Raw genomic sequence first — 12,261 nt, forward strand, 5'->3', positions numbered from 1 at the left:
TTGGAGGATGGTAGCAGTGGTGTTCTCCAACATTCAGTGCTCAGGGTTCAAAAAGGATAAATTGACAGGATGAGAAGACATATGGAAGATGGAATTTAATACAGAGAAGTGTGAGGTGATGCATTTGGGAGAAGGGATAGGGAAAGATCATTTAGATTTAATGGCACTGTTCTAACTATTGTGTTGGGACAGAGAGAACTAGAGTGTCATGTGCAGAGAAAGCTGATGTGGCACAATATCTATAATCAGCCAAGCAAATGAGATATTGATCTTTACAAATAAAGGTATGAGTACAAAAGCAGGAAGTTATGCTGAATCTATATAGTTCTGCTTGGACCGCAAGCAGAGAATTGTATCCAATTCTGGTCACCACAGTTTGTGAAGGTGCAAAGAATCATTCCACGGACAAAAGATTTTAGCTCGAAGGTTGTTTGGAGAAGTTGGGGTCGCTCTTTTGGGACAAAGAAGATTGAAGGCAGATTTGATAGAGGTATACAAGACTGACAACTTCAGGCAAGATAGGCAAAGAAATGTTTTCACATTACAATGGCTGGGTGACACAATTTTAAGGTTTTGCTTAAGAAATACACTGGGGCTATGTGCAAAGCATTTTTTTACAAAGCTATTGGCAATGACCTGGAACTTGCTGCTCACGTGAATTGTACAGATGGAGACAATTTGCTGAATTTTATCTGAAACTGACTAAGTGTTCGAAAGTCCTGTCGAGTTTAGTCATATTATCTTCACAAACTCACATCATTACCGATGCGCCAACTCCTATGGCACCAGACTTGTCCCACAAATAAAAATCTTCTTCACTGATGGGAGATGAGTCAACATGGGCTCCACTATGTTTGTTGACTCTCATTCTGCAGAATACTGAAGATGTGTTGGCAAATGAGGAGTATGAGCATGTTTTCCTGCTGGTGTACACCTCTCACTGAGCTGCCGCTGCTGCTTTGTCCCTTTTAAGTCAGATTGTGACTCTCTGTAAACTTGCTGTTTTCATTACTGGCTGTGACCTTTATGCTGGAGTTTACCCAACTTTAATAAATCAAACTCGGTTTAGGAGAATGAGAGGTGACCATGTTAAAACACATGATTCCGAAGGGCCAGGACATGGTGGATGCTGAGAGGATGTTTCCCCTCACGGGGTGACCTCCAACTCAGAGGGCAGAGTTCCAAACTTTCAGGTTTAATTCAGAGACGGGGAGGAATTTGTTGTTAGTCTGTGGAATTGTCTTCCCACAGAGAGTAATAGGGACTGGGTCATTGAATATATTTAAGGCCAAATGATACAGATTTTTGAGTTGATGAATTTTCCTCGAGTTTCGGAGGGCTGTGAGGTGACTTTATAGTGGTTTATAAAAGTGCAAGGGGCATGGGCAGAGTGAGCAGCCAAGGTCTTTCTTCCCAGAGTAGGGGAATCTAAAACTGGAGGACATAGGTTTAAAGTGAGAGGGAAAAGATTTAAAAGGGACTTCAGGAACACATTTTTCACGCAAAGGGTCGTGCATGTATGGAACAAGCTGCCAATGGAAGTGGTAAAGGCAAGTACAATTACACTTAAAAGGCATCTGGATGGGTACATGAATAGGAAGCCTTTAGAGCGATATAGGCCATCTGTTCAACACGGCTCAGTTGGACTGAAGAGTTAACATTGTATGGCTCTATGAATGTAGACAGTGTGAGTAATCAGACTATTGGAGGCCATTTACCTAGGGGGATACCACTTGATTCCATCCTTACCCATGTTCATTAATGTACACTGTCCACTTGTAGCCACTGGACAAATGTTATTGTAACTGATTTCCATTCCAGCCTAGTCTGGGTACACACAGACTGCATGCAGTACTTCTATCCTTATCTTGGCTGAAGTTTGGTGATGCAGCTTAGTCCAGTTATGAAAAATTTATTGAGCCAATAATTTTCCCTGACCTGCTGTGCGCCAATTTATAGCAGCTGAGTGAGAGCAATTCCAAGGAAATTACTTGTTTTGGATTATGTGGCACATTTGCAATGCACAGACAGCATTAAACTACAAGTTGCATATTTTAATAAATGTGCTAATATTTATTAATATTCATCAGAATGTTAAAGAATGGTATTTTGAACACAGTACCAATATCCATTGTACTATTATGTAACCATTTTTTTGCAGCAGCTTATGGTAGGTGTAAATATATCATATCTTATGTTGCCCCTTCCGAGAAACTGAAACCAGATTTCTTTGCTAATAATTGTAGTTGGTGTAAAATATCTTATTCTCAAATAGTCCTGTTGGTTCACTTTCATTTTATCTCAAGTAAATGTTTACTCTTTGCAAATTTGCAATCAGAAATCATTTTTCAGTCTGATCTGCATTAAAATTACATTATGTGTACCCAACAGAAAACAGTCTGCAAACAATAGCAAACTGAGGACACAACTGAAAATAATGTGGCACAACAAATTATGTATATATAATATCCTCATAACCATTATCTTAACTTTTACCAATCATTGCAAGACAAATGTTTTGCTGTGTGAGGAAGGAATATTGTTTAAGAAGCCCAAATGCACACTGATGAGGCAATGCTTATTTACTGTGTTATTGTTATGAAGTCATATTAACATTTATAGAAAAATAATGATTCATTATTTTTAAATATAGAATTCAACAACAAATATTCATTATATTGTCCATGTGTCACCCACAGTGTGTATATAGAGTAGTGCATTCAGTATAGATACAGTAACTGGAGACTGAATTTGTTTTTAGTATTGTTGGCATTCCATGAAAAATTGCTTTTGAATATCAATATCTGTTCAATTTAAGTGCTTTCTTTGAAAGCTGAATAGCTTATTTTGCATGCTTCTTGGAAAGTCTGTTGAGTGATGTTTCTGAAAAGTTTAGCCTTTGATTTCTCACAAAACATTCCTTAAAGCGACACACCTGGACCTTTTGGATCACCTTAAAATCTTCTTGTAAACTCAGAGCTGAGTAAGTATGTCTTTGAAGATTCCTTGAGATTGTAGTGCCACGCTGCTATTTCTGGTAGCGGGTGGTGGTTTGTTTGTAGCAACCTGAACTCCAGGCTTTGGCATTAATAAATATGGGATATGTAAAAATATCACATTCATCATGCAGAGTTAACTTGCAGTAAAAGTTTTATTTCTGTAAAATATTCTTTTCATCATGTTGGTCTCCCATTCTGCATAATTTGTGGTATTCCGTTGCTCATATTATCTGGAATCTCTTGTACCTGAAAAATAACAAAATGAGAAGTTAATTTGTTCTTACTGAACCATTGGCATGTGTCCTTTAATGCTAACAGGAATTGATGAATGCCAAGTATTTGTGGCTGCAATTGACTCAGTGACACAGGGATCATGAAGGTACATAATTGGGAAGTAAATTTCTTGTAGCAATTTGTTGGGGGGAATGAGTTGCTTGATGCACAAGGTTCTGATGGAAGCAAATAGATTCTTTGTGACACTCATCAAAATAAAAGTCATCACTGTCCGTAGCTAACGACAGAATCATTCGCCTGTTTGGAACTGACCAGTAGGACTTGAGGATGTTGTTATTGAAAGCATTAAAACAAAAACAGACCCATTTAGTTTTTCGATCATGCTGCAGCACTCCTCAGGTTTGAAGCTGATTTTCTGTATTAACTCCAGCTGCCCATGCTACCCCATTTCTCTTTAGTCCCTTCATGCTCCAGAATTTACTGGCCTCAAATATTCAGAGCCAAGCACCCATAGTGCTATAGCAGAGATAATTGTAAAAATTCAGAACTTTCTGACAGAAAGAATTTCTCTTCATCTCAATCGTAATTCTCTGAGGCTGATGGCTAGATTTCTCATCATGGGAAACCATTATCTTAACATCCATTCTGTTAAACTTCTAACGATTTTTTTAATGTTTCAACCAGATCATTGCTCATCCTTGTCAGTCCCTAACATTCACTTAGTCTACTCAATCTCTTCTCGTGGGGCAATCCAGTTCCTTCAGGGTGAGTGTGTCCTTACTTACAGAGGAGCCCAAAACAACATATGGTTATAATTCACACAATCATAAAGAATAAAAGAACAAAAGTGAAGTACAACATAGGAACAGGCCTTTGGCCCTCCAAGCCTGTGCTGACCATCATGCCCTAACTAGACCAAAAAAATTATCCTTTTTCCCTTATTCGGTCCATATCTCTCTATACCCTCTCCATTCATGTAACCATCCAGATGCCTCTTAAGTGTTGCCAATGTGCCCACTTCCACCACTTCTTCTGGCAAAGCATTCCAAGCTCCCACCACTCTCTGCATGAAAAACTTCCTTTGAACATTTCCCTTAAACTTTTGCCCTCTCTGACCTTGAACCTGTGCATTCCTGTAATTGAAATTTCAACCCTGGGAAAAAGTCTCTATCCACTCTGTCAATATCTCTCATAATTTTATAGACCTCGATCAGGTCTCCTCCCAGCCACTGTCTTTCCAGTGATAACAATCCCAGTCTTTTTAACCTTTCCTCATAGCCAAAGCCCTCGAGACCGGACAACATCCCGGTGAACATCCTCTGCACTGTCTCTAAATCTTCCACGTCCTTCTGGTAGTGCAGTGACCAAAACTGCACACAATACTTCAAACGCGGCCTAACAGGGGTCTTATATAACTGAAACATGTTTTGCCAACTCTTGCACTCTTGCATATGCCTTCTTAATCACCTTAGCTAACTGTGTTACCACTTTTAGGGAACTGTGGACATACATGCCCAGGTCCATCTGTATGTTAATGTTCCTAAGGAATCAGCCATTTATAGCATAATTCACACTTAAATTTGATTCTCCAAAATGCATCACGTCGCATTTGTCTGGTTTAAACTCCATCTGCGATTTCTGTCTCCTAGACACCAATCTATCTATATCTTGTTGTATACTTTCACAATTGTCAGCACTATCAGCAAGTCCACCAATCTTCGTGTCATCTGCAAACGTATTAATCAGACCACCCACATTTTCCTCCAGATCATTTACTTATACTGCAAACAATGCAGGACCTAAGGCTGATCACTGTGGAACACCACTAGTTACTGGTCTCAATTCTGAAAAGCACCCTTCAACCACTAGCCTCTGTCTTCTATGACCAAGACAACAAAGTGTGAAGCTGGATGAACACAGCAGGCCAAGCAGCATCTCAGGAGCACAAAAGCTGACGTTTGGGGCCTAGACCCTTCATCAGAGAGGGGGATGGGGAGAGGGTTCTGGAATAAATCGGGAGAGAGGGGGAGGCGGACCGAAGATGGAGCGAAAAGAAGATAGGTGGAGAGGAGAGTATAGGTGGGGAGGTAGGGAGGGGATACGTCAGTCCAGGGAAGGCGGACAGGTCAAGGAGGTGGGATGAGGTTAGTAGGTAGGAAATGGAGGTGCGGCTTGAGGTGGAAGGGATAGGTGAGAGGAAGAACAGGTTGGAGAGGCGGAGACAGGCTGGACTGGTGTTGGGATGCAATGGGGGGAGGGGATGAGCTGGGCCGGTTTTGGGATGCAGTGGGGGAAAGGGAGATTTTGAGGCTTGTGAAGTCCACATTGATACCATTGGGCTGCAGGGTTCCCAAGCGGAATATGAGTTGCTGTTCCTGCAACCTTCGGGTGGCATCATTGTGGCACTGCAGGAGGCCCATGATGGACATGTCGTCTGAGGAATGGGAGGGGAAGTTGAAATGGTTCGCGACTGGGAGGTGCAGTTGTTTATTGCAAACCGAGCAGAGGTGTTCTGCAAGGCGGTCCCCAAGCCTCCGCTTGGTTTCCCCAATGTAGAGGCAGCCACACCGGGTACAGTGGATACAATATACCACATTGGCAGATGTGCAGGTGAACATCTGAATATGGAAAGTCATCTTGGGGCCTGGGATGGGGGTGAGGGAGGAGGTGTGGGGGCAAGTGTAGCACTTCCTGTGGTTGCAGGGGAAGGTGCCGGGTGTGGTGGGGTTGGAGGGGAGTGTGGAGCGAACAAGGGAGTCACGGAGAGAGTGGTCTCTCGGAAGGCAGACAATGGTGGGGATGGAAAAATGTCTTGGGTGGTGGGGTCAGATTGTGGATGGCGGAAGTGTTGTAGGATGATGCTTTGTATCCGGACATTGGTGGGGTGGTATGTGAGAACGAGAGGGGTCCTCTTGGGGTGGTTGTGGCGGGGGGGGGGGGGGGGGGGGATGTGAGGGATGTGTTGCAGGAAATACAGGAGATGCGGTCAAGGGCGTTCTCGACCACTGCGGGGGGAAAGTTGTGGTCCTTGAAGAACGTGGACATCTGGGATGTGCAGGAGTGGAATGCCTCATCCTGGGAGCAGATGCAGCGGAGGCAGAGGAATTGGAAATAGGGGATGGAATTTTTGCAGGAGGGTGGGCGGGAGGAGGTGTATTCTAGGTACCTGTGGGAGTCGTTGGGCTTGAAATGGACATCAGTTTCTAGCTGGTTACCTGAGATGGAGACTGAGAGGTCCAGGAAGGTGAGGGATGTGTTGGAGATGGCGCAGGTGAACTTGAGGTTGGGGTGGAAGGTGTTGCTGAAGTGGATGAACTGTTCGAGCTCTGACTGACCTATCCACTCCCTACCTCCCCACCTATACTCTCCTCTCCACCTATCTTCTTTTCTCTCCATCTTCGGTCTGCCTCCCCCTCTCTCCCTATTTATTCCAGAACCCACTTCCCATTCCCCTCTCTGACGAAGGGTCTAGGCCCGAAACATCAGCTTTTGTGCTCCTGAGATGCTGCTTGGCCTGCTGTGTTCATCCAGCTTCACACTTTGTTATCTCGGATTCTCCAGCATCTGCAGTTCCCATTATCTCTGATCACAGTCTTCTATGACCAAGCCAGTTTTGTATCCATCTAGCCAGCCCACCATGAATCCCATGTGATTTTCTTTTGGTGAATGATAATCCTGGAGCCAATTTTTACTCCATCTTACGTTTATTTGGAATTAAACATCACAAGCTGACATCTCCCAACCTCATATACCACAGTTTCAGCAGGCATTCATGATAATACAATTTTGAAAGCCCACCTCCTGCACATCCAGAGTCATTGCCTGTGTTAAAAATGGTGCTATTCAAATATACTTGGAAGAGATAAGACTCTTTACCTTTGCAAACTCTACTTAGTGCAATAATGAAGTCTGAAAATGGTGGATAAACACACTGACCGCAATTACAATTACCGAGCAATGAGACAAAGAGAGTGGATGAAGCAGGTGAGGAAGTTAGTGAGGTCCAAAAGCAGTGTGTGAAGCAGGGAAGAGAGCGGCTGAAATTGTTTCCCTAATTGCTTCCTCTACCCATATGTTATGTTTCTGTGATTTTTGTACAAGGACATTCAGCACCTGCTGAACGGAAGCATTGTGCAGTCTTTCTATCATACAAAAGGATCTTTTTTCAGCTCTCATCTGTCACATGCATTCAGCCAACCTGTCTGTAATTCCTCTGCAGTCTCTGCATCTTCCTTGCCATCTACTTTCCCACATAAATTTATATTGATAGCAAAGTTAGATATGTTACACTCTGACCCCTCATCTATGACATTATCATAGATTGTAAATAACTGAGGCCAATACTGATCAGTGTAAAAACTGAAAGAAGTGCGGATGCTATAAAGCAGGAACAAAAACAGAAGTTGCTGGAAGGTCAGCAGGTCTGGCAGCACCTGCAAAGTAAAAATCAGTTTTGGGTCCAATGACCCTTCCTCAGAACTGATGGTAGCTGGGAAACACTAGTGTGTATGCAGAAAACAGGGAGGGTGATTGGGGAGGGACTAAACAATAGGACAGAGCCGAAAGAGAGAGAAGATCAGTCGCATAGACAAAGGAGTTGCTAACAATCAGGTTGGGAGGGTGAATAGTTGTTAATGGGGATTGTTAGTGACTAACAATGGGTAGCGTGTAATGGCAGGCTGAGTGATAACAAGGCCTGGTGTGTGGGGTAAGGGGCTAGGCCATGGGAGAGTTTAGGCCCTAAAATCATTGAACTCGATATTGAGTGGGGAGGGCTGCAGGGTCCCCAAGTGGAAAATGAGGTGTTGTTCTTTGAGCTTGCAGGTGAAGTGTTGCTTCACCTGGAAGGTATGTTTGGGCCCTTGGATAATGGGGAGGGAAATGGGCAGGTTTTACACCTTCGGTGGTTGCATGCCAATGTGCCATGGGGCTGTGGGGGTTTGGGGGTAAAGGATGCGTGGACCAGGGTGTCCCGGAAGGAACAGTACCTGCGGAAGGCAGGCAGGGGAGGGGGAGGGAAGGGAATATATGTCTGGTAGTGGCATCTCACTGGAAGTGGTGGAAATGGCATGAGATGATCTGGACGTGGATGCTGGTGGGATGGTAGGTAAGGTCAAGGGGAGCACTATCGCTGTTGCAGGAGGAAAGAAGAGTGAGGACAGAAGTACGGGAGATGGGTTGAACCCAGTTGAGGGCCCTGTCGACAATGGTGCTGGGGATTCCTCAGTTGAGGAAAAAGTGCACACTTCAGAGGCTCTATTGTTGAAGTTGGCCTTTTCTGAACATATGCAAATAGACAGAGGAACTGAGAGAACGGGATGGAGTCTTTACAGGAAGCAGGGTGTGAGGATGTATAGTCCAGGTAGCTGTGGGAGTCAGTGGGTTTATAGTGGATAATAGTGACCAGTCTATCATCAAAAATGGAAACAGCAGTGTTGAGGAAGGTAAAGGAGGAGTCAGAGACAGACCAGGTGAAAGTGAGGGCAGGGTAGAAATTGGAAGCGAAATTGATTAAACTTTCCAATTCCAAATGGGAGAGGGAAGCAGCACCGATGATGTCATCGATATACCAGGGAAAGAGTTGTGGTTGGGGGCCGGAATAGGGCTGGAACAAGGAATGTTCCACATACCCCATGAACAGACAGGCATAACTAGGGCCCATGTGGGTACCCATGGCCAACCCTCTGACCTGAAGAAAACGAAAGTTAAAAGACAAGTTATTGAGGGTGAGGACGAGCTTGGCCAAGCAGAGGAGGGTGCTGGTGGGTGGGGACGGTTCAGGCCTTTGCTCCAGCAAGAAGCAGAGAGCCCTAAGACCCTCCTGGTGGGGAATGGATGTGTAAAGGGATTGCCATCCATAGTAAAGAGCAGGCAGCTCGAACCTGCAAACTGGAAGTTTTGAAACTTGCATAAAGTGTCAGAGGAATCATGGATGTACGTGGGTTGGGACTGAACTGGGGAGAGAAGACTGAGTTAAAGTGGGAAGAGATAAGTTCTGTGGGGCAGGAGCAGGCTGAAACAATGGGCCTACCCTGACAGTCCTGTTTGTGGATTTTTGGAAGAAGGTAGAAGCGAGCTGTGCGGGACTGGGGGACTATCACTTTGGAAGCAGGGGGGCGGGGATCACCGGATGAAATGAGATCAGTTATCGTAGTTGATTCAATGGCCTTATCTGTCATGGTGGGGTAATAGTCCAGGCGAAGATGGAAAGAGGTATCTGAGGGATGCTGCCCAGCCTCTGCAACGTAGAGGTCAGTACACCAGACAGCAACAGCACTACCCTTATCAGCAGGCATAATAACAAAGTCAGGGTTGGATCTGAGTGCATGGAGTGGTCAGTTTACAGGGGGATAGATTGAATTTACTGAAAGGGGAGGCAGAGAAATTGAGACGACCAATATCATGTCGACAGTTCTCAATGAACAGATCAAATGCAGGTAAAAGACCAGAGGGAAGGGTTCAGGTGGAGGGAGAGTGCTGAAACTGGGTAAAGGGCTCTGCGGGACAGGGAGAGGACTTTTGTCCAAAGAAATTGATGCGGAGGCGAAGACGATGGAAGGAGAGTTCGACTGCATGTCGTGCCCGAAATTTGTTAAGGTGCAAATGCAGAGGAATAAAGCTGAGGCCTTTGCTGAGGACAGAACATCTACGTTCTGCTTGCAAAAAAGACCCTGAACTATCTATTGCCTGCCACTTTAACACACCACCCTGTGCCCTGACCAACATCTCTGTCTCTGGCTTGCTGCAGTGTACCAACGAAGCTCAATGCAAGCTGGAAGAATAACACCTCATTTTCCACTCAGGGGCCTTGGAGCCCTCAGGACTCAGTATCAAGTTCAATGATTGTAGGGCCTAAACTCTCCCATGTTTCAGCCCGCTACCCTACATTCCAGGCCTTGTTATCACATAACCTGCCATTACACATTACATACTCATTGTCACTAACAGTGCCCATTAACAATGATTCACCCTCTTAGCCAGATCATTATCAATTCCTCTGTCTATCCAAATGCTCTTCTCTCTCTTTGAGCTCAATCCTGTCATTTACACCCTACCCCACCACCCTCCCTATTTGCTACTGATTCATGTGGTACTTTGTTATATACAGTCTCCCATTTGGAAACAGTCCTGTTTATACCTAACTTTTTTTCCTGCCCATTTTCCAATCCTCATTCAATGTTAAAATTATTCTAAACTCACAATGTCCTAATAACTTCTTGTGACCCCCTTCACTTTCAAATGCTTTCGAAACTTAACATATTATTACTATCCACTGGTTCTCACTTATCCATTACTGGTCATATCATAAAAAATGACTCATTTGTCAAGTATGATTTGCCTTTCAAAAATGTAAGTCCTGCTTTGTACTGTTTTCTAGGTGCGTTACAAAGTATCTATTTTTGAGTTCTGTCATTGTGCCTACTACTGTAGGGCCAATTACAATACAGCTGACAATTTCTCCGTTCCTTAGAAAGCAGGATTATTTTTGCTCTATTCCAATCCCTAGCCACTGTTCTAAAAGCTTAGGAATTCTGAAATATCAAAACCAATACATTCACTATCTTGGAAATTATCTCATTAGAGAGCTAAGCATATAGGTTTTCAGGTCCATTGCTTTTGTCCCAACACTGTTCCTTTATTTTTTTCTGTCCTATTTCTTTACATCTCTTGATTTATTTAAGTTTTGTATTCTTGCTAAACTTTTGGTTTCTCATGATGTTTTCCTTCTATGTCTTCTGCCAGGACGACAAGTACAAAGTACTTATTTATATTTTTGCCATTACCTTATTCCTCAATTCATTTCACCTCCTTCTGCCTCTATTGGGCCGACTGTTACTTTCATTAACCTTCACGTAGTTACATTGTAACAGAAAAACTTACAATCTTCTGTCACTGTTATTCTCTTTCCTTCTTCCTTATCAATGCATTAGTCCTCCTTTGCTGAATAGTTAAGTTCTCCCAATTCTCAGGCACACTACTCTTTTAGGCAACATTATAAGGCGAATCACTTGATCTGATGCTATATTTCACTGATCTTGTTAGACACAATTAGACTGAATCTTTTCTGCTGCAGATTTCTGCCTTCATACAACATACATTTGTCGTTAAATACGCATTAGAGTTTTAACTGTTAGCCACTGCTTGCTTATCAACATGTTTTTTTTAAATGGAGTTTCACAATCGACTTTAGACAACTTGACCTTCATAGCTCTGTAGTTTGTTTTGTTTAGATTTAAAACTCTGGTTTCTGACTTAGCTACGTTACCCTTAAACTCAAAATTAAATTCAATCATATTATGGTCTCTCTTCCACGGAAGCCCTTTCAACATCAGGTTATTATTGAGACCTTTTTCATTGCACAATACTAGATCCAAAATAAAAGCAAAATACAGCGGATGCTGGAAAGCAGAAAATGCTGTCAAAACTCAGCAGGTCTAGCACCATCGGTAGAGAAGGAGAAAAGGTTAAATTTCAAGCCTAATATGGCACTTCTTCAGAAACATTAACTCTGTTTCTCTCTCCAAGTATGTTGCCAGATCTGCTGAGTTTGTTCAGCATTTTCTGGATCTAAAATAGCCTGTTTCTCAGGTTGCTCCTTCACACGGTGATCTAGAAAATGGTCCTCTTTACAATCCATGAACTCATGTTCCACATTGTTTCGGTAAATTTGGTTTCCCCAGTCTACATGAAGATGAAAGTCCCACACGAATACTGTATTATCCTGGTTACACATGCCTCTAATTTCCTAGTGTATTACTATGAGTCAGAAAATCAATAATTAAAAAGAGTTTGGTGAATTAAGAAATAACAAGAATCAGAAAAAAAAATGGTAGGACTTGTTCAAATCCAACTGCTGGAAAACATTCCTAGGGTCTTTGAATACCTAGGGTATTTTCTGAAGAAGGGTCTAGGCCTGAGACATCAGCCTTCCTGCTCCTCTGATGCTGCTTGGCCTGCTATGTTCATCCAGCTCTACAGCTTGTTATCTCTTATCCCAGGGTCTTTGGCTGCAGCTTTTCACCACTGT

At 43.2% G+C, this 12,261-nt stretch overlaps 1 protein-coding gene across 4 annotated transcripts in view; it reads right to left on the reverse strand.

Annotated features, from left to right (window-relative positions):
• Positions 1-2,205: 2,205 nt before the first annotated feature.
• The window catches only part of LOC125467228 (transmembrane protein 196), a 67,128-nt gene continuing 57,072 nt past the window's right edge, over positions 2,206-12,261 (reverse strand). For all 4 annotated transcript variants that reach the window (XR_009443134.1, XM_048562804.2, XM_048562795.2 and 1 more), the window contains one exon: positions 2,206-3,245. Coding sequence is in view for 3 of the 4 variants with exons in the window: in XM_048562804.2 (XP_048418761.1) it covers positions 3,177-3,245 (69 nt within the window). In the remaining variant the exon portion in view is untranslated. The remainder of the gene's footprint in view (positions 3,246-12,261) is intronic.

Source organism: Stegostoma tigrinum, chromosome 2, assembly GCF_030684315.1.
Source record: "Stegostoma tigrinum isolate sSteTig4 chromosome 2, sSteTig4.hap1, whole genome shotgun sequence".
NCBI lineage: Eukaryota > Metazoa > Chordata > Chondrichthyes > Orectolobiformes > Stegostomatidae > Stegostoma > Stegostoma tigrinum.